The sequence below is a fragment of the Asparagus officinalis genome, chromosome 6 (assembly GCF_001876935.1).
Source record: "Asparagus officinalis chromosome 6, Aspof.V1, whole genome shotgun sequence".
Lineage (NCBI taxonomy): Eukaryota > Viridiplantae > Streptophyta > Magnoliopsida > Asparagales > Asparagaceae > Asparagus > Asparagus officinalis.
Window position 1 is genome coordinate 26,630,482 of NC_033799.1, and position 22,990 is coordinate 26,653,471.

Below are 22,990 nucleotides of genomic sequence, written 5' to 3' on the forward strand. Positions count from 1 at the left end.
TCAGCACTACACAGATTCAATACCTACGCCGCTTCACAGCTATAAACACGAATGCAGCTTCTTATGTGAGATGATTGATCTTGATGGTGCGACAACAACATGACTATATTATATTAGCAACCATTAGAGGTACTGATGAGCAGTGTAATGATATTCGACATACTCAGTGGAGATATGACTGCAGTTGATAGAGCGTTATTGAGATGTTCTAATTGTCACCAAATGGCCTGAATAAGACTTCTTATGGTCATTGGTGTCGTCCACTATATGAAAGACAGAGAAGAGAGAAATCTAAATACTACAACAATCAACAGCTAGAACGCAGCTCCAATCGCTGCAAGCACAGCTCGAACGCAGCTCCAATCGCCTGGCCAAGCACAGCTCGGAGCAGCTCCAATCGCTGCCAAGCACAGCTCGAACGCCAACTCCAATCGCTGCTAAGCACAGCTCGGACGCAGCTCCAATCGCTGCCAAGCACACGCTCGAACACAGCTCCATCGCTGCCCAACGCAGCTTATCAATCGCTGCCCAACGCGCTCCAATCGCTGCCAAGCACAGCTCGAACGCAGCTCCATCCTGCCAACGCAGCTATCAATCGCTGCCCAACGAGCTTATCAATCGCCCTGCCCAACGCAGCTTATCAACCGCTGCCGACGCAACTCATCCATCACTGGCCCAACGCAGCCCGTCAGTCGCTGCCAAACGCAGCTCAATCACCGCCCAGACGCAGGTCAAGGTTCTGACTCATTCAAACGTGATCGTAACAACTTCGAAGCTGTTCTTCACCCACGATTTGAGGAGTGGCTTTTAGTGGGTGTTTACACCCGACTAATGGGGTAACTAAACCCCCATTTAGGCGCGGATTATGGGGCAGTTACACCCCTAATCCCCTATAAAATAGCAACAAAACTCAACAGAGTAAAGGATCTCTTTTTCGGGGGCTTAGATCGGATTTTGATAATCAGATCGAGGGAGAGGATCTTTCGGGTGAGATTGGATTTTGGAGAAGATCTTTCGATCAGGATCTTCCAGAATCAGAAAAAAGGAGGATTGACTCCTTACACAGTCTGGGAAATCAACAGATGGAGGAACTCTAAGCAGTCGATATTTGGCTTATTAACCGAATTATTTTCGGTTCCAACAACTCTATCATTAGAGTTTGTTACTTGTTCTGAATCACAAAACTCGTCAAGAGTTATCAACCAGACAAGACAGTTGTTCCAGTGAGGATAGATATTCGGATCGTCACACGAGAAGCAAACTCGACGCGAACATTCGAGGGAGGCATCTCATCGCTACGTAGAAGGACCCAGAATTAAACAAAGGAGAGAATCCAGATCATTCTCTCTCTTTTGTAATCGGAAATCTAATTGTAATCAAGAGTTGAGAGAGTTGTAATCATTCTTTTTCTAAGCAGTTAGAGAGAATAAAATTCAAATAGTTCTTTCATTTATTTTCTTATTTGCAAATTTTCCCACAAACACTTCTTCTTGCACACAGTATGAAATGAGCTCATTTAGAGTCCATTTCTCCTTTGACAGTTATAACTGACCTTAAATTGGTTTAAACTGTGCAGGAAGAGACAACAAAACCAGATGCACTAATAACTCGTCACAAAGATCGAGTTTAAGTACCTTAAGCTTTGAGAGCAATATGAGACATTTCCATAATGTACTCCTGATATTTCCTTTGCCTTATACTTCATTGAAATCAAGCGAGCTAAAAGCGTGCTTGTTTCTACCTATCGTTTTTCCCAAACGCTTCTCAATTTCGGCAAGGAAATCTTTAGCCTTAATAATCCCTTCGGATTCTATGCCCCTGAAGGCTTCCGGAACGCCGCGCGTTAATGATCATAAGACTCATGCGATTTGAACGCTCCCACTTCTCATGCTCCTTATTTGCATCAGGAGTGCTATCCACATTGAGAAGGTTGGGGTTGTTCAGTTCTTAATGCATAGTCAAGATCCATGCAGCCAAGAACAATTAATATGTTCTCTTCCAAAACCTTGAAGTTTGTCCATTTAGCATGGGAATTGAGGTTGATGTTAGCAGAAATTGTTGCAGCAGATGCATTAGCTGAAATAAAACAAAAGAAAGCTCACATCAAATAACCATAATCAATATCATTCAAATAATTGACAGTCCCCATCAAGATATCGGCAACATTAATATCAAGTTTGGACAGTAATATTAACTTGTAAGTGATACCTTATTGCAATGATCAAACATTGACAATAACTCATGTCAAATAATGAAACTATCTTTGGATCGATTCATTATTCACAATGTAAACCTTATAATTGTCACACGCTTATCATCGCAGATGTGTATACAGTCTAAATAAATATTAACCTTCCTTTTGGCCGATTAATATTTATACGAAAGTATACACACAAACATCTCACATTCCTTATGAACAACCTACACAAGAGAGGTTACTTTGGCAACTTCTTATTTCATTATATCAATTGGAGTGAGAGACAACCTTAATACCTTAGTGTCATAATATTGAATTAAATAATTGATTAAGAACCGAATTAGATTTAAAAAAAAATTTTAATCAACTGAATTTCCAAACTTAATTGGGGTCTCACAGGCTTAATTAGGGCCATAACTTAATTGAATAAATTAAGTATACCAAAGTGGACCATGAAAAGCCGAGGCTTAACCATAATGAACACGAAGTTCCCTTAACTTCGAACGCAAGGTTCGACTGTATTGAGTACGAGACTCACTTAAGTACGAACGCGAAGGTTCGTTTGAAAAATGAACGCAAAGTTCAACCTGAGCACGAATGCAATGTTCGACCTGAGAACGAACGCAAAGTTCGTTTAAAAATGAACGCAGAGTTCATCCTGAGTACGAACGCCAAAGTGCGACCTGAGAACGAACGCAAAGTTCGTAAAAAAATGAACGCAGAGTTCAACCTGAGTACGAACGCAAAGTTCGACCTGAGAACGAACGCAAAGTTCGTTTAAAATTGAACGCAGAGTTCATCCTGAGTACGAACGCAAAGTTCGACCTGAGAACGAACGCGAAAGTTCGTTAAAAAATGAACGCAGAGTTCAACCTGAGTACGAACGCAAAGTTCGACCTGAGAACGAACGCAAAGTTCGTTTAAATTTAACGCAGAGTTCATCCTGAGTACGAACGCAAAGTTCGACCTGAGAACGAACGCAAAGTTCGTTAAAAAAATGAACGCAGAGTTCAACCTGAGTACGAAGCGCAAAGTTCGACCTGAGAACGAACGCAAAGTTCGTTAAAAATGAACGCAGAGTTCACCTGAGTACGAACGCAAAGTTCGACCTGAGAACGAACGCAAAGTTCTGTTTAAAATTGAACGAAGTTTCATCCTGAGTACGAACGCAAAGTTCGACCTGAGAACGAACGCAAAGTTCGTTAAAAAATGAACGCAGAGTGTCAACCTGAGTACGAACGCAAAGTTCGACCTGAGAACGAACGCAAAGTTCGTTTAAAATTGAACGCAGAGTTCATCCTGAGTACGAACGCAAAGTTCGACCTGAGAACGAACGCAAAGTTCGTTTAAGGTAACCACCTCCTCAATTTTCGCCATGAACCCTTACGGGTTTCAAATTGAAACGCCGCCGAGCCGAACCCAAAAAATCTTTGATTTTTATTTTCAAAACAGATCCAGAATTGGAAAAAATTAAAGAAAAAGTCCAAAAAATTCCAGAAAGGTACTGTTCACCGGCGATTTTTTCAGTTACTGTTCATCCAAAAAAACTTTACTGTTCACCCGGGGAAAAAAATTTCGTTACTGTTCACCGAACATTACTGTTCATCCGAACCCAAAATTGAATCTTTAACTAGAGATTTAAGATCAAAAACCCAATAAAACTTAAATCCCTAAGAATTAATCAAGGTGGCTCTGATACCACTTGTTAGATCTACATCATAAAACTTGAGATCTAAAACCATATAGCCATGATTAATTCAAAGAGATTAACAAAAAACTAAAAGAGCGGAAGCTTATACCTGAATCCATTGCTTGATCTTGATTTTGGGTTTTGGATCTTCTAACCTTAGGGTTTTCTCTTTAGCCGAATTTCTCTCTTAGATGGGGGTGAAGAGAATTAGAGAATGTAGTAACCCTAGATTAGGGACCATAACCCCTTATTTATAGATGTTGTACTTTTGTAATTTAGCCCCTCAATAAATCACAATTACAACCTGGTATTTGTACATATAACCCCATGATTATATTTAAATACCCATTAACCCAACTTAATTGATCACTTTAGTGGGTTATCCTGAGAGATAGCAATACACATTGATTAATCATATGTGCCCACAAATAGATTTATTAGATTAAATCCAACATTTTCTACCGTTTTTCTTTTCCTTTTCTTTTTTCTAGATTTTTATTGCAAGAAATATGACTGATGATTTCTTCCTTCTATTTGAGAGGTCATGGGAGATTATTTATCTATTTCTGGGATTTTAGATATTAATTGTATTAAGGTTCTATCTTTATATAGTTTTGAGGAAAATTTCCCTTTATTCATTTTTTTGGTCAATGAAAAAACTTTATTCACTAACCAAGTATGGAAATGTATGTACATCAGATACCCAGTTTACATCAAATGAGATTGCAAGAGAAAATTGCTATATGAATATCCAAAACAGATACTCAAAAAACAAAAAGACACAAAACAACATCCTTGTTAGCAATTGAAGGATTATTGAGAATGGATGTCAAAACATCAATTTTGATTTCTCTAACCAAGTTTTCAGGCCTTCTACACTTCTGCTGAAAGAGTCTCAATTGCATTCTCTCCAAATGAAGTATATAGTGGTAGTCAAAACCATCTTCTTGAGATTTTGCTTGAACCCCCTTCCCTTCAACCTGTTAGCCTACCAGTTAACAATCTGTAGCCAATTGCAAGACCTCCACATAAAGTTCAGCTTGGACATTCTCTATACTCAGTCCTCGTGTTGGACAAGCACTACCCCCCTTAGTCCTCGTGTTGGACATACCTCTTAGTCCTCGTGTTGGATACGCATTGCTATTTAATCCTCGTGTTGGATATGCATTACCACCCGGTCCAGGCGTTGGACAACGGTCACATCCGGTCCAGGCGTTGGACAACGGTCACATCCGGTCCAGGCGTTGGACAACGATCACTTCCGGTCCATGCGCTGGACAACGGTTATACTCAGTCCATGAGTTGGACGTTTATTTCATGTAGTCTATGTTCTGGACACTTAATCGTTTTCTGACACGTCACCCATGTGAGTATGATATGACACTTATGTAGAATACGACATGGTATTCATGTAGGTCATTACCTAATACTGTATTTATGTCTGAGATGGGTTGTATATCCTTTTTACTTGTTTTCTGTTCCCGTATTAGACTCCGGGTTTGGTACTTAGGGATTTTCAATTTGAGATACAAGGTATATACATGAGGGTTTCCTTGTTTGGATTATTTCGCTCGACGTACCTATGCTCGTGTTGAAACTTCCTAAGTACTAAGACCCCCCTTTTGCTTCAGGACAATTGTTTATACATATATGTATTTTGTGATAACTGTATTTTCTTATACAACGAGCCCTCTCTCTTGGGGTTGGTTGTGATGTTGCTCGCTAGCGCTTTGACGCTCGTTGTCCCTCCCCCTTTCAGGTAACGAGCCAGAAGCCCGGAGAGTCGCAGGTTGATGGCAACACATTTTAGTGTTCGGCTATCTATTCTAGCTATGCTTTAATTTGGAGCTCTACTATAGACTTTGTTTAGATTGTTGAGGATTTTATTCTAGATGTTGTAAAGGCCGTGTGCCTTATTTCCTTTACTCAGACTCATTGTATTTGAAATTTGTTAAGAACTTCAGTCTATTCATTTCAGACATTGACTTTGTATTCCTGTATGTTGGATGATGAAGCATTATTGTGATCTCTTTCATTTCATCAGTATCTCTTGTATTATCTTTTACTTGCTTTTGCACCTATACATGTTATTGACTCTACTAGAGAGATGTTAATTGTGATGGTGAAACATGTTATTGCACGGTGTGGTGCATGGCAGGTTTGACATTCTTGGTTTCACCGAGGACTGTAGCCTTGTGTGAACCCAGGGACGTCACAGTTGGTATCAGAGCCAGGTTCGCTGCGCGGTCGACCGCAGCGACCACGGCGGTCGACTGCGCAGGTTCCTGGGTCATTCTCAGACTAGGGTTCGGTGAAAAGGCTATAACTTTCTCATCTGATCTCGGAATGAGGTGATCTAAGATTCGTTGGAAAGCTCTTGAAGAGACCTATAACTTTGATCTTATACATTTTTCCAGATTCTAAATAAATAAGTATGAAAAACATAGAAACTCTCAACAGGTCAAAAATCTCAGATTATCACCATTTGCCTTTGTGCATGTTTTGTGTATTTACACTCATATATTCACAAATATACATTAAATTGATCTCAAATCAATTCCTATTATACTCAAACATCAAAATACATTATTCTCATCATATAACATATTTATAATTATTTATCACTCTATATTCAAATTTTCGGGGTTTTACAAGCCAGCTCATGATACAATTCCAGACATTTGCCGAAAAAACACACTCAAACAACAGGTGGTCTCTAGTTTCACAGGCTGCACCAGAGAAAAGAAGACAATAATTTGCACTGATAACCCCTCTCTTAATAAGCTTGTCCTGCGTGAGCAGCCTATCCTGAATTGCCAGCCAACTAACAAAAAAAATGCTTAGGAATGTTTAACCTCCTCCAACTGTATTGAACCATGAAACATTATTTTCTGTAGGAGATATTGTATGATATAGTGCAGACATCCTTATTTTTGCAACCTTATAGCATGAACTGATCAAACATTTCAAATTTTCCACTCCACCATACAAAACCAAAGCTTTATCCCTTACTTTAATCCATTGTTTCCACAACCATGAGTCTACAGCTCTAGCTCTGACCTGCAAAATATTCCCATGTTTTAAGTAGTTACCATGTATCCATTTAATCCACAAAGACTCATTGTTAACATGAATATCCCATATACATCTCAGACCTGATGCTGTATTCTAATTAGGGGCTAAAAAAAAATCCCCAAACCACCTTGCTTCCTCCCCATGCACACACTTTCTCATGCAACTAGAGGAATCCTAAAATTTTGACTTGATTTACCCCACAAGAATCTCCTACATAGGTCATCCATTTTTTGGAGAACACTGACTGGAAGAATATAATTTGATGTCCAGAAGATTTGAACACCAAGGATTACACTCTTAATTACTTGTAATCTACCTACATAAGACTGATTCCCATGAGTCATCCATTTTTGGAATTGTCCTGTAATCTTTGTGAGGAGTGGATTACAGTCCATATAAGACAATTTTTTGGTTGTGAGAGGAACACCCAGGTATTTAATTAGCATAACACCTTCAGAGAAACCCAAATAGTTGTTGATGGAAGATTTAACTGAATCATTCACACCACCATAGAAAACAAAGCATTTCTCTAGATTAGCCTCAAGACCCGAAGAAGCACTAAATTCCTTGACACATTGAAATAGTTTGTGCACAAAATATAGATCACCCTTGGCAAACAAGAGAAGATCATCAGCAAATATAAGATGTGTGATCTTGAGCTGACTACACTTTGGATGAATTTGAAAAGTCTGTCATTTTTGAGCAACCCCAACTTTCTTGATAGATACTCCATTCCTAGTATAAACAGGTAAGGAGAGAGAGGGTCTCCTTATCTTAAGCCACGCTTGCCTTTAAAATAGACATGAAGAGAACCATTAAGGGATATAGAATACTTTGGAGAGGAAATGCAAGCAAATATCCAATTGATCATAACCTGAGGAAACCCCATACCATGGAGGAGGTCTGACAGAAAACTCCAGCTGATGGTGTCGAAGGCCTTCCTTATATCAATATTTAGCATGACCCTTACAGAGAGATGTTTCCTGTTATAACTCTTTACTAATTCATGAGCTAACTTGATATTACTAGAGATTTGTCTACCATTTACAAAAGCACTTTGAGCTTCATTTACAATATAACTCATAATAGTCTTGATTCTATTTGTTAGATTTTTTGAGATAAACTTGTAAAGACTATTGCAACATGAGATAGGCCTGAAATCTGAAGGAGTTTTAGGGCAATGTACCTTCAGAATAAGAGTGATTGAAGTGGAGTTTACTATGCCCAACAGCTTACCAGTTCAGAAAAACTCCTCTATAGCCAATATGACCTCCTCTCCTATAACAGCCCATGCAGATTTGAAAAAAGAAACACGATAACCATCCAGACCAGGAGCTTTATTATCTGACATAGAGAAGATGGCAGCTTTGATTTCATCCTTGGTAATTGGACTAGATAGTTCCCTGGCTTGAGATGCATTCAAACAAGGACCAGAATTTATGATATTCCTATCCGGAGGCATTGTAGCAACAACAGTCCCCATAGGCTTCTTATAAAAGGAGATAAATTCATTACAATCCCCTCACCATCAGTGATTCTATCTCCATTGTTGCTATAAAGAACCATCACTCTATTGTTATGCTTGTTTGATTTTGTTATTGTTTGTGGAAAATTTTGTAGTAAGAAAATAATGAAAGAATTATGTTTGATTTTATTCTCTCTAACTGCTTAGAAAAAGAATGTTTACAAATCTCTCAACTCTCAGTTACAATTGGATTTCCTGATTACAAAAGAGAAGAGAATGATCTGGATTCTCCCCTTTGTTTAATTCTGGGTTCTTCATGGTGGCGATGAGATGCCTCCCTCGAATGCTCGTGTCGAGTTTGCTTCTCGTTGACGATCCAACGTCTTGTTTTACTGGAACATGATCTTCTCCTCACGATTTGACGTTGTGGAGAACTTGCGTGGCAAGTTTTAGAACTCTTGATGAGTTGATTGATCTTAACCGTAATTGGTTAGACAAGCCGAAGATCTCTTCTTTGCTGCCAAGGAGAGGGATCCAAAAGCCAGCCCCAAAGATCCAGCCTCTGTTGCTGCCAAGAAGTTCCAACAGACCGAACCCCTGAACTGAATTGATTTTCAGTTATTTATAGGGGATTAAGGGGTGTAACCACCTCCTTAATTCGCTCCTAAGTGGGGCTAATGGGATGTAACCGCCCCTTAAATCACTCCTGAGTGGAGTTGTGATCCCCTCAGATCGTGAGAAACGGTTTTGAAACTGTTCAGCTCGTATTTGAACGAGTCAAACGCAAAATCCGCGTTCTGATGTAAATTCTGCGTTCAAACACAGTGTCTGGAAGCTTGAACGCAGTGTCTAAAAGCTCGGACGCAGCGGTTGGAAGCTGCGTTGGCATCTTGTTGGAAGCTGCGTTTGGTAGCGGATAGAAGCTGCGTTGGCAGCTTTGGAGGCTGCGCTTCAGCTGCGTTCGTGACTATGAACATGGTGCATCTTGATGCTGGTTCGTGGGGAGGACTTCCACGTCTTAGTTTGAAGAGACCGTCGATTTGTAGTCTCTTTCTGTCAGAACGTTGCAAAGATCGTCGTTTTGTAATCTTTGGTTTAACTCTTTGATATGTGAGAGTCGTCAGATTGTAACTCTCGATGTTAATTGTGAAGGCTGTTGATTAGAGCTTTCATCAGTTGTTGCGAAGGTCGTCAGATTGTAACCTTCATCAGTCTGCGTGAAAGTCTTCAAATTATAACCTTCTGAAAGTCGTCAGAGTGTAACTTTCATCATCGGTGTTTGATGGGGATCAGCTATCTACAGTGATTTTTAGACAGCCTACAATTATTGCATGAAACAAACTAGTACATCTATCACCCTATAAACTCTAGGCTATTCTAGCCTTTCGCTGATAAAAAGATAATTCACAGTCCAGTAATCTATTATATGAAGAGAAATAATCCTTTTCTTGATTTATGATAGAAGAATTAAAAGGATTTGCTTGAAGATTCCTCTGAACTTCCTCTAATGCAACTCTGGCCCTTTGAACTTATTCACTGATATTGTAAAAATGCTTCTTACTTAACTCCTTCAAACTTCCCTTAAGCATCTTAAGTTTAGTACAGATTGAAAACATTATGAATCCTTCAATAGTAGACCGCCATGTATTGGAAACTATGGGGAAAAAACTAGGATGCTTGGTTCACATTTTGAAAATTTTAAATGACTTTTTCCCTTGTTTACAATCATCATAAATTGAGACTAGAGCAGGGGAGTGGTCAGATAAGTCTGGTTGCAGAAATTCAACATGGCTAGAGTTAAACAGATTAATTCATGAGCCATTAACCAATGCCCTGTCAAGTCTACACCAAACAATTGAATCATATTCATGTTTATTACTCCAAGTATAGAAACAACCAAGTGTTTTCAGGTGACTGAGCTGACAATCTTCAATAAAAGTCTTGAAATCATTTGTATCAACTTCAGTTAGAACAGCTCCTCCCAGCTTTTCTTCATTGTTAATCATAGTATTAACATCATCACACAGGATCCATGGAGAGTCCCCTAAATTTTGATGAAGATAGTTGAGATCAAGCCATAAATCTTGCCTAGCCTCTAATTGATTGAAGCCATATATAGATGAAATGACACAATCCAATTTCTCATCAATAGAGTTTACTGAGCATGTAATATGCTGTTCAGAAAATTTGACAACTTGAACATCCAGAATGCTAGGATTCCACATAATAAGAATTCTAGATTTTTCAGAATTCCCCACATTTGATATCCACTGCCAGTCATTAGCAATTTTCTTAGCAGTTATAGATAGCTTAGCATCCTTGAATTTAGTTTCAAGAAGATCAAGAAAAGAAAGATGATATTGCAACAAATGATGCTTAACCAAACGTTGCTTAGAGGATTTGTTTAATCCTCTAACATTCCAAAATGACAAGTTCATTTAGCCATCCCCCCTCTATCAATTGTAGAAGGGTCAAAATCTATGTTGCCCAGTGGTGAGAATGAATTAGCAGGAGAAACTATCTTTTTAGAACCATTACCTTGAACAAATATCCGGGAATTTTTTGCCTTGTCAGAACTTTTATGATTATACCTAGCTCCAGAAACGTGCACAACATGCACAGACATGCATTCTGCATTTTGCCTACAGTTTCCAGCTTCTTCCTGCATTTTCCCTTTGCCTTTAGACTGGTTTACCTCAGAACCAGATTTCTGAATGTGCACAACATGCACAAGCTCTTGAGATGGACCACCACTGCTGATACCTGTATTCACATTTCTCTCAAAATAATTATTGTGTCCAGCTTGACCAGACATTTGGTATGAGGTACTAGAATTTCCAGAATTGATATTATTATCTCCAGTACCAGAAACTATATTCTTCCACAATCTTCTGGTTGCCAGGAATAATTGGAATAGTAGTATTCTTAGGTATCCATCTTTGAGTCCTATGGTATCCATCTTTGAGTCCTATACTTCCTTTTACAAAATCTGGATTCATGACCCACTTGGTTACAAAAATCACACCATCTAGGCTTCAATTCATAAATCACTTTGTGAAAGAATTGTTTGCCATTTGGCCCATGAATAGAGATTTGGTCAGGAAGAGGGGAAGGCAGAGTCACTTCAACAAGGACCCTAGCATAAGCTAACCTTTGTCTATTTGCAGTAAGTTTGTCAGTGGTAATTGACCGTCCAATAACACTAACAATTTTGCTAATTGCCTTTGCATTCCATAAATTTAATCTTAAACCTGGCAACTGGATCCACATAGGATATATACAATCCTTTATTCTATCAATATCTTAAATTTAATCTTAAACCTGGCAACTGGATCCACATAGGATATATACAATCCTTTATTCTATCAATATCTTCATCAATAGACCAAGGCTTTAATAGAAATCCACATAGGATATATACAATCCTTTATTCTATCAATATCTTCATCAATAGACCAAGGCTTTAATAGAAATGGTCTAGAACCAAAAAACCATGGTCCATTTTCAAGAATTTCACACATTTCATCTTTGCTTTTAAATTTGAACAGGAAAATACCAGCCTTTAGAAGACAGACTTCAAGAATAGTCATATGAGACTAAGTTTTCTACACAAATGTCTCCATGGCTTTGAATTTGATTGTAAGACCCAGAACCTAACCAATAAGAGAGAATTGCCATGTTGATACCCCTTCATTCCACTCTTCATCCTCAAACGTCACAGTATCCTTAGTCCCAGGCGGAACATAAGACAAATCCAAACCCCTTCCCGGTTTGCTATTATCAGCAAAGAAGCTGATCCAGCTTCTTGAAGCATTTTCAGGAAGAGCTAATTTTTGTTTATCATTTGAAGTAATTAAAGTTGGAAAATCAGTATTCTCATTGTTAGAATTTGCATAGGAAGATTTAAATTTGAGTGACAAATCATCAGAACAAACCTCATCAGAAATAAGCTTCACAGGTCTCAATGGAACAGTAACCGTATCAGGAGCTGATATTGAAATCACTGAATCAGAGCCAATTTTCATTGTAGATTTAGGAGAAAGATGATGGGACAAAGGAGAAACAGGTAAGATGTCTTCCGACTCAATCTCATCAGCCCAAGAGACCCTAGAACAGCTACCAACGCCATTAGAAGAGCTTGGAGACTTACAGAGGTTTCGAGATTGGACTCCGATCTGAGAATTAGCCAGAGAAAGATGAGAATCTGCTAGAAAATCAGTAGATCTGAGAATTTCCGTCATCGATATCTTCTTCTTTTCTCCTCTTGGTCCCGTTGACCCCATCATATTGGAGTCGAAATCATCATCATCTTCAACAATCCTTGTATCAAATTGATCCTCAGAAGATATCAAACTAGAGTTCGAAGCTCTCAATCCAATATTGAATAAAAATTTCCACTTTTTTTCTTGTTTTTTGCCATAAAATCTAAGCGGGGGGTGCAAGTTAGCAGAGAAAATTTCGCCTGCTAACATGCACCATGGAGACAACCGCCCCTTTTTAATAATATACTTATTTCCCCTTATTGATTGAATAATTTCCCTTTATCATGTTCTTTTTCTTTTGAATTTTTTATTTTTATATCAATTGTGAGTTTTTCTTGAATGGAGGACTAAAGAGTCATGTGCTATTGCATTGGTAAGGTATAAGCATGATGACTCGGCGCAAAAGCTGTAAACAAACTTAACAATCAATTTTGATTTTTTTTTAGTTTTTTAGAATTTTCTTGATATTTATTTTAGTTGCTGTTAGTTTGTGGAATATACATTGTTAATTTGTTGGTATAAGAATGAATCTAGATGAGAGGAGAGATCATGTTTTTATATAAAAGAAAATAAATATTGTAATACCAATTAATTTCTTATTTATCTTCTGAAACGTTTAATTCTCTACTTTATCTTCCCATTGGATGCATTTTCAGCAATTTTATATTTAATGAATTGTTTCTTGTGTGTGTATTTTTTCATATCTGTGTATCTATCAACTAGATGGATATTACTTTAGACTTATGATTTTAATATGAATTAATGCACCTTTTGGTTCTTAATTAATAACGAAAACTAGGACATTGTAGCACTCATATCTATTTTCTTTCTAAAAGAAATCAATATACAAAATTTGATTAGAAATTAATAAGGAGTATTTAACAAGATAATAAATATGTGACTTTTGGTTTTCTACTTATTATATTGGTATGCAAGATGTGTTTATTTTTTAGGTTTTTATTTTGACCCTCCACTTATTATATATGTTGTTTCATTGTTAGAGTTGGGAAAGTGAATGTAGTAAAGATTAATTGATTGTTTCTTTGAGTAATATAATCAATTTGGACAATTTTTTAGGCAGTTTTTGTTTGTTGTATGAGGCACTAATTGTAACTAGTTTGGGTATGTTTTGTTGAATTCTATTAATGCAAGGCGGGCAGTTGTTCACTCCTACTAAAATAAATTCAATTAGTTGAAAAAGTTGGGCATTATATGAAAATTATTTTCTTATAGGGTTTATAGATTCTATAGCAAAAAATATAAAGAATAAAGGGTTAAGTTCAATTAGTTAAAAAGTTAAGGTCTTATATGAAAATACTAATTTTTTATTTTGAAAATGCGAAGATCATTACTTCACCTCCTTCTTAGGCTTTTTTTTTCCTTTAATTTTTTATGTGTGGGGCCATACATGGTACCCCCATTGTGAAGAGAAATTTTTTTTGGAAAAAATTACCATTGGGTGCCCTTAAAATAACAATGGAATGGGTGAGTTATCCTCCATTGTTATTTGATAATTCAGATGTATGTCAGAACAGATGTGACTAATATCTATGCTATTAAAAATGAGATCATAACTTTAAGTGTGGATGTGCGTCACATCTTTTTAAGATTTTGATTGGTGTGTGACCAGCGTGGGCACGTACCCGGACTTCTACAATTGTATCATCAACACATCCAAATTGTTATTGATAATTTAGATATATGTTACCACTATTCATAATCTTAGGCTAATGTATTGCTAATATACAATATGGAGTTTTTTTTTCAAAAGAGCACATTTTTGCTAAATAATTAGCGAAATCAACCGTTTTGCTAATTATTTAGCAAAACCGATATTTTTTTGGCCAATAGGCTAAAAAGAGATCGTTTTCGCAAAATGGGGTCTCCAAAACATACACGACTGCCAGTCTTGCATGTTTAGTCCCGTGGGTTTTATAAAGGGAATTCAAAACGCACGGGACTACTAGTCCCATGTGTTAAGTAGAGAGTTGGCTTTGTCCGCCAGCAAATCCATGAGACTACTAGTCTCGTGGATTTGCTGGGCACACCCTAAATATGCACAAAACATGCACATGGCTATATCGCTTCATGTATATTGTTTGGCAGACCTGTTTGGTCTACAAAAATATAACACCCACATCATATATTTGTTATACAATATAATATTTACACATTTATAAATTTTAAGAAATAAACACTAGATAAAAACACATTTAATGAATCCATAACATCACAACACAATAGTTATGTGATATACATATCCATAAGACAAAATATTCCAAACAAATCCAAATATATCAAGTCTATCCATACGACAAATTTAGTGTAAGAAAAAAAAAACTAATAATCTATTACATGCAACCTAAAAGTCCGCCCCTCCTCCGTTGTCTCCCTCTTCGTACCCACTCTGATCGTCAGCGTCATCCTTCTATTTGAGCTTCTATTTATCAAAGTTTATGTCGATGGGTTGTCATGTTTGTAGGAATCGTACCTTAGTGCGAGTGGTTGCATGGCCCATTCTGATTAGGCGATAACCCGTAGGTTTAGCGCTAAGGTCTTCAAATTTCCCCAAAAGCTGAGAGGTGATTGTGGGAGTTGGCCAAAGGGTTGTACCTTGGGTTTATTCCTGATAAGGAGCCAAGGTCTTTGTTGCTAACTGAGAAGTCGTTATGCCTTGGGCTTATCCTGATAAGGAGCCAAGGGCTTGACCATGATGGTCGATGAGAGCCAAAGGAATCGACCACCAGTTGTGCCTTGGGCTTACCCTGATTAGAAGCTAAGGCCTTTGTTACCGACTGAGGAGTCGTTGTGCCTTGGGCTTACCCTGATAAGGAGCCAAGGTCTTTAGATCCGTCTGAGAAGTCATTGTGTCTTGGGCTTACCCTGATGAGGAGCCAAGGTCTTTAAATCCGACTGAGAAGTTATTGTGCCTTGGGCTTACCCTGATAAGGAGCCAAGATCTTAACCATGATGGTCGATAAGATCCAAAGGAATCGACCACCAGTTGTGCCTTGGGCTTACCCTGATAAGGAGCCAAGGGTTTTGTAACCGACTAGGGAGTCGTTGTGTTTTAGGCTTAAGTCTTTAGATCCGACCGAGAAGTCGTTGTGACTTGGGCTTACCTTGATGAGGAGCTAAGGGTTTGACCATGATGGTCGATGAGAGCCAAAGGAATCGACCACCAGTTGTGTCTTGGGCTTACCTTGATAAGGAGCCAAGGGCTTTGTTACCGACTAAGAAGTTGTTTTGCCTTGGGCTTATCCTGATAAGGAGCCAAAGGCTTGACCATGATGGTCGATGAGAGCCAAAGGAATCGACCACCAGTTATGCCTTGGGCTTACCCTGATAAGGAGCCAATGACTTTGTTACCGACTTAGGAGTCGTTGTGCCTTGGGCTTACACTGATGAGGAGCCAAGGGCTTGACCATGATGGTCGATGAGAGCCAAATGAATCGACCACCAGTTGTGCCTTGGGCTTACCCTGATAAGGAGCCAAGGGCTTTGTTACTGACTGAGGAGTCGTTGTGCCTTGGGCTTACCTTGATAAGGAGCCAAGAGCTTGACCATGATGGTCGATGAGAGCCAAAGGAATCAACCACCAGTTGTGCCTTGGGCTTACCCTGATAAGGAGCCAAGAGCTTTATTACCGACTAAGGAGTCGTTGTGCCTTGGGCTTACCCTGATGAGGAGCCAAGGGCTTGACCATGATGGTCGATGAGAGCCAAAGTAATCGACCACCAGTTGTGCCTTGGGCTTACTCTGATGAGGAGCCAAAGTCTTTAGATCTGACTGAGAAGTCGTTGTGCATTGGGCTTACCCTGATGAGGAGTCAAGGTTTTTAGATCCGACTGAGAAGTCGTTGTGCCTTGGGCTTACCGTGATGAGGAGCCAAGGGCTTGACCATGATGCATGGTTGATGAGAGTCAAAGGAATCGACTACCAGTTGTGCCTTGGGCTTACCCTGATAAGGAGCCAAGGGCTTTATTACCGACTGAGGAGTCGTTATGCCTTGGGGTTACCTTGATGAGGAGCCAATGTCTTTAGATCCGACTGAGAAGTCGTTGTGCCTTGAGCTTAACCTGATGAGGAGCCAAGGTCTTGACCATGATGGTCGATGAGAGCCAAAGGAGTCGACCACTAGTTGTGCCTTAGGCTTACCCTGATAAGGAGCCAAGGGCTTTGTTACCGACTGAGAAGTTATTGTGCCTTGGGCTTACCCTGATGAGGAGCTAAGGTCTTTAGATCTGACTGAGAAGTCGTTGTGCCTTGGGCTTACACTGATGAGGAGCCAAGGTCTTTAGATTCGACTGAGAAGTCAAATGCCTTGAAACTTGAAGATTTGGCTAGGTCTTTGATATTTTATTTTTTTATTACCATTTTATTGAAATTTGTACATCATAGAGTGTAATTTTTCAATATTTGACTTCTGGATGGCGTCGAATTCTTTTTCTCCGCTCATATGTATTTCAAAGATCGCCTTTTGTAGGGGACAAGGCCACCGAAATGGAACTTCCTTGGTTTTTTCTTGTCGTCTTTGAACATTCCTGTTTTGACGAGGGCGAGTCACAACTTTATTTGCCATCTTCGTTGCTGTGTGACTTAGGACGCCGAGTCGTCAATCATTTGAATATCTGGAGTCGGATGCTGCTCTCTTTCTTGAGGGCGAGCTGTTTGGCTTTAGACATCACTGAGTTGTTAACGTATTCGCCATCTCATCGGCCATGACCTTTTTAAAAGTTTTTGTTGAGGTCTTTGTAGGCCAACGGTAGATATGATGATTTTCAACAGATCTTGCTTCACCACCGTTGGTGGCCCTGTATGGCCAGTGTCATGTTGATTGAGCCTTCAGAGGTTGGTGTTTAACAGGAGGTCGGGCAACTTTTGTGATGGTGGCTTCTTGTTGGTGAAACCCCAGACGTCGGTGCTTTGTTCCCTAGAATTTGATGGGATTATATTTTCCCCTTGAGGATTCCAGGAATAGTAACGACTGGACCATCCTGTGAATGGAGGAACCTTCTTAGAGGGAGAGTGCGAGTCGCATGCTTCGACCACCTGTGCTTGCTTTGGCTTTGGTGGTTCGAGCTTCTGCCGGGGGGCCAGGGCTGGATCTCCCGAGGAGGTAATTATCAGGTGGCCCTCCGAGTTTTTCCCGCTATCTCATCCTTAACAAGTAGGAACCCTCTTCGGAAGGTGGCGGTGGTCCGAGGAGCCTGTCACAGACTTAATCACTGCTCCTGAGCTCGAATGAGCTGTTGCTGATGGGAGCTCAAGTGATATTGGATCTGATCATAACCCTTATTGGAGGTGGGGTTCTATTTTGTGATCCGGCTCCAAGCTCCGTGCCTATCCAGGATGGGGAGTTCATCTGTAGTGGCGATAAGAAGCCTGTGCTTCATTTTCAAGCTAGACAAGCATCATAATGATGTGTCTTTTCTTAGGAGGGCTCTCGGGGTTCTGGTAGCGAGTCCATCTTCTGGTGGATGGCCTGCTTGGCAAATACTCCTCAGAAAGCTGTTGAAGCCCTTGAGGGCTACGCCTATGTTGGCTCCTCATAGCCATAGGATAATCCTCCTTAGCTTGAATGATGCGATTCCAGGCTTTGTTTAGCTTGAATGATGCAATTTCAGTGTTCTTCAACGATAAACAAGACCAGGCCCCTGTTCAGGATTATGCATGTCTTCTCAGAGAAGGAAGTGGGCCCCATGGTGGGCTCTAAACTGTTGATGTTTGAAATCACACAATCGATGAGAGCTGTCTGTGGATGAAGAAGAATGAGAGGATGAAAGATGAGGCTGACTCCTCCTCCGACTTTATGCCCGATCCTTAGACTGGAATTCCTGATCCTCCTGTATGAAGAAGAACAAACCCGTGAGAGGGCAAGGCTAGTTCCCCCCGTGGTACCTCCATCGGTCAAGTCAGCTGACGAGCTTGAGTAGGGTTTGAGGGAGTGTCCCGGGACCATTGAGGTCATTGTCAGGGGGTACTCTTTGTGAGTTATTAATAGAAAGAAAGTTGGTTAAGAGGGAAGGAATGATCCCCCGAATTCAATCAATGTCCAGCCTCTTCGTCGAGTTAAGATTTTAAAAAAGAAGAAGAAGAAGCCTTGAGTCGAGAGTAGAAAAAACCAAACCTCTTGTCCTTACCCTCCTTCCTCATTTTTATAGTCCTTCGCCTATGAGATTCTAACCCTTGGCTTTGACTACGCACAAGGGGCGGTGGTGGGATGAGTAGACAGGATGATGAATCATTCTTAGTTTTACAGATGTCGGCTGACAATTAGAAGGGAAGTCATTCGAGCACAGGAGAGGATATCTCCATCATATCCCGGATTTTGACAGATGAGGCACGACGAAAAATAGACTGACTGTTTAGTTATTCTTTGCTTTACATATGTTGGCTGGCAATTGGAAGGGAAGTCATTCGAGCATAGGAGAGGATATCTTAGTGATATCTGGGAAGTGATTTGTGAGCAGAGTAAGCTGTTTATGCCTGAGATTTGTCAGAGTTGAGATCTTGATGGGATCGATCAATACTGTAGTGTCGATTGATGCATATCTGAAGGGAGCTGAGTTGGATTTTATCCCCTCAGTAAAGACGGGTTGGTTTTCGAGTCGTCCCTATGATTTGTCGACCCGATAGTCGAGTGAGTTTCTGGACGAGTAGATGATCAAACCAACCATTTGAGGAGTCGTCTTGATTATAAGGCGGGCGGACTCTTAAGGAGTCGCCTTGATTATAAGGGGTCGACCGATCCCACGCTTCGTGTCGGTAAAGATGACTCGTTAAATTTGTTCTTTGTTGGGCTTTGAGTTGCTAAGCTGGCTGGGGCCATAGATTTTTAGGCCTATGAAGATAGTTTCTTGAGATCTTTGTTTTTAGATAGTAGATTAACATAACAAGTCGTATTTTACGAATAATGAGTGAAAATCTAGAAAAATCGACCAATATAATCCATTATATGAATAACAAGTTGTCTTACCTTAAATGTACTTTATATTTACTTGAATCGGAGAAAAGAAGCGTCCCGATCATATGCAAAATATATGCACGAGTATGTTGCTGGATCATGACCTGGGATGCATCCTCTTGCAAGGGGTTTGCAAAATTTTATTTTAGTCACTTCAATCTAATATATCCCCCGGGCAAGGACTCCGGAGATAGTCCTAACAACTTATCACAAATTCGGCGCCATACATTTCTATTAGTCTCCGTAACATAAGGGCCATCAATGCGAAGACCAAGGATCACTACTACGTCTTGGAGAGTAATAGTCGCCTCGCTAACACGTAGATGAAAAGTGTTAGTCTCTGGCCTCCATCTATCTATCAATGCATTAAGTATTGCCCAATCGAGTTTCATCCACCGTAACTTTACGCATGTGAGAAAACCTGCTTGGGCTACTAAAGCAATCATACGCGGATCTTCAAGTGGCCATCGTATATGTTCGAGGCTATGATCAATCATAACTAGCTTTGGTCCTCTCTGCACAATAATGAAAAAAAATATTAGCATTTACTCAATGAATAAGTAATATGAGACTATAAGTTCAAAAAATTTATGACTAAAAATATAAGAATCATTACCGATGTAAATGATATACTCTCTGAATGGTATCGTGACTGATCATATAAGACTTCATCACTTACCTGTCCGGGAATCATAATGTATATACCTACACATATAATTGTTAACTTATTAGTTTGTGCATAATTAATAAGTTAAAGTATGCGTCATGTCCCTTTACGATTTTGACGGGTAGATTGATACATCTACATCTTGATTTTACCCCACAATTTGATTGTGCATCCCATAAATCTAACACGGCAATCAAGATTGATGCCACCTCTTAGCTCCTAATAAAGTTCCCACCTAAGCACCAAACTCTTGCATTTACTCATCCCATATCCATCTCTTAGATTTTCTTGCCACTCTCTAGAGCTCCACATACTACAATAAAAGCTGTACATGCCCATACTTATTTTACGGCACATAGAATTAAACAACAACAACACAAATAAAAGATATCGTAAGTCACGATACATATTCGTGTCATCAAATACAAAATAAAATAAGAGTATCACAAATATGTGCATCTGCGCGACACAAAAGTATAACACAACATGACAACATGCAACAAAAATAAAAAAAATATCACGTGTTACAGCTTTTATTGTATGTAGGGGCACTTCCATCAAACTTATCAACACTCTTACATATACCCTACACTATGATTTTCTATCACATTATCAAGTGGGCAGCCAAGATTGATCCCACCCACTCTACTATTAATAAAATTCTCACCTAACCAAACGGTGCAAACTCTTATATTATACTATATTCATCCCGGCCCCCGACCTCCACGCTACTCACCAGAGATCAACGCTTCCATCAACGATGACCGACGAAAACCGCTGCCTGCACGTAGTAGTATTCCCATGGCTAGCCTTCGGTCACATGCTCCCATACCTGGAACTCTCCAAATCCTTAGCCGAAAAAGGCCACAGAATCTCCTTCATCACCACCCCAAGAAACCTCCGAAGACTCCCCAGACCCCCCTCACAAATCTCAGACCTCATCCACTTCGTCCCTCTCCCCCTCCCTCAAGTCGACGGCCTGCCCACCGACGCCGAGGCCACGTCAGATCTCCCTGCTGACCGCGTCGAGTACCTCAAGCTCGCCTTCGACCGCCTCGAGCGACCCTTTCGCCAATTCATCCAACAAACCTCCCCAAAACCCGACTGGATCATCCAAGACTTCGCGCATCACTGGGTCCGCCATACGCGGCTGCAGGCTTCGCGTGCCCGTCGTTTTCCTGTCCATTTTCATGACGAGCTTCCTCGTTTTTCTTCGGCCGCCGTCGAAGTTGGGCCCAGAGGCTTCTAGAAAGACCAGCGGAGGGATCACGCGCTCCCCCGCCGTGGATCTCCTTTCCGTCTCGAAATCTGTTACGCGCTACACGAAGCAAGAAGGGTGTTCAGTGACAGCCTCATCCCTAACCAATATCGGGGTTCTCCGACGGCCGTAAGCGGTAGCAAAATCACGCTTGAAGTTTGGCAAGGCCGTGGCCGTTCGGAGCTCCATGGAAGTGAGGTCCGAGTGGTTGAACTTACTTCGCGAGCTTTTTAAACAAGGCCTGTGATTCCCGTGGGTCTACTTCCGCCTCCGGAAATGAAAGGAAGCGAGGGGAGTGAGGGAGCCGACATCCTGGGTTGGCTCGACAAGCAGAAACCAAGATCCGCTGTGTACATTGCTTTCGGGAGCGAAGCTACTCTGAGTCCCGACATGCTGCATCAACTAGCTCTCGGACTTGAGATGTCGAAACTGCCGTTTGTCTGGGCGCTTAAAGAGCTCGCCAACGCATCGGCTGACGAACCGAAGTTCTGCCGGAGAGCATTCGAAGAGAGGGGTGTTTCGAAGGTCGCGGCATCATCGCGAAGGGTTGGGTGCCGCAGTTGAGGATACTGGCCCATGAATCGATCGGAGGATTCCTGACGCATTCGGGCTGGAGTTCGGTGATTATGAGTCTGCAGTTCGGGCATCCGCTTGTCCTGCTGCCCATATTTTCTGACCAGGGGATTAACGCGAGGGTCATTATGGAGAAAGGGGTTGCGGTTGAGATTGAGAGAGACGAGGAGGACGGGTCTTTTACTAAAGAAGCTGTTGCTAGAGCTCTGAGGTTGGTCGTGACAGAGGAGGAGGGGGGGTCGATTAGGAGGAGAGCTGAGGAGTTGAGAGAGGTGTTTATTGATAAAGACCGACAGGAGAAGTATGTGGATGATTTTGTGAAGTATCTGCAGGAGAATAGAGAAGGGGGGCATTGAAAAGGTTTGAATTAGTGAATGTTTGATGCTTGGTGGTTCTTAGTAGTTTATATTTTGATTATTTAAGGGTGCATTCCGCCGCGGATAGTACTCTTGGTACTTGTTTTCAAGCTATTTGTATTTGTGGCTGTAATGTTCCTTAATAAATGAATCTTTAAAGAAACTTTTGTTTTCATTTTTTTTTTCAAATTTTTTTTTTTTTGCGCAGATTTACTTAAGTTTGAGTATGCACGTAAAGGGTCAATTTATTTTATACCGCATTTAACGGGCTTATGTGGAATCATAGCTATCTTAACTAGACAAGCACTCCAATAAGAACAAACAGAGATTGGAGAGAGATCTCATTTGTATATCACTTGACTGTAACCCAGATAGTGCTTATATTACTTTCTATTAGAGAACTACAGACATCGATATTGTGGATCTTAACTATATATATAAACATGTTTTCTTAAAAAAATTTATATATAAACACATTTT

General features: G+C 40.3%; 1 protein-coding gene across 1 annotated transcript; it reads left to right on the forward strand.

Moving 5' to 3' along the window:
* Positions 20,846 to 22,685, forward strand: LOC109845950 (UDP-glycosyltransferase 91A1-like). The gene is made up of 3 exons (XM_020415177.1): positions 20,846 to 21,556; positions 21,821 to 22,097; positions 22,142 to 22,685. The coding sequence occupies exons 1-3, from the start codon at positions 21,084 to 21,086 to the stop codon at positions 22,508 to 22,510; spliced, it is 1,119 nt and encodes a 372-aa protein (XP_020270766.1). The 5' UTR covers positions 20,846 to 21,083; the 3' UTR covers positions 22,511 to 22,685.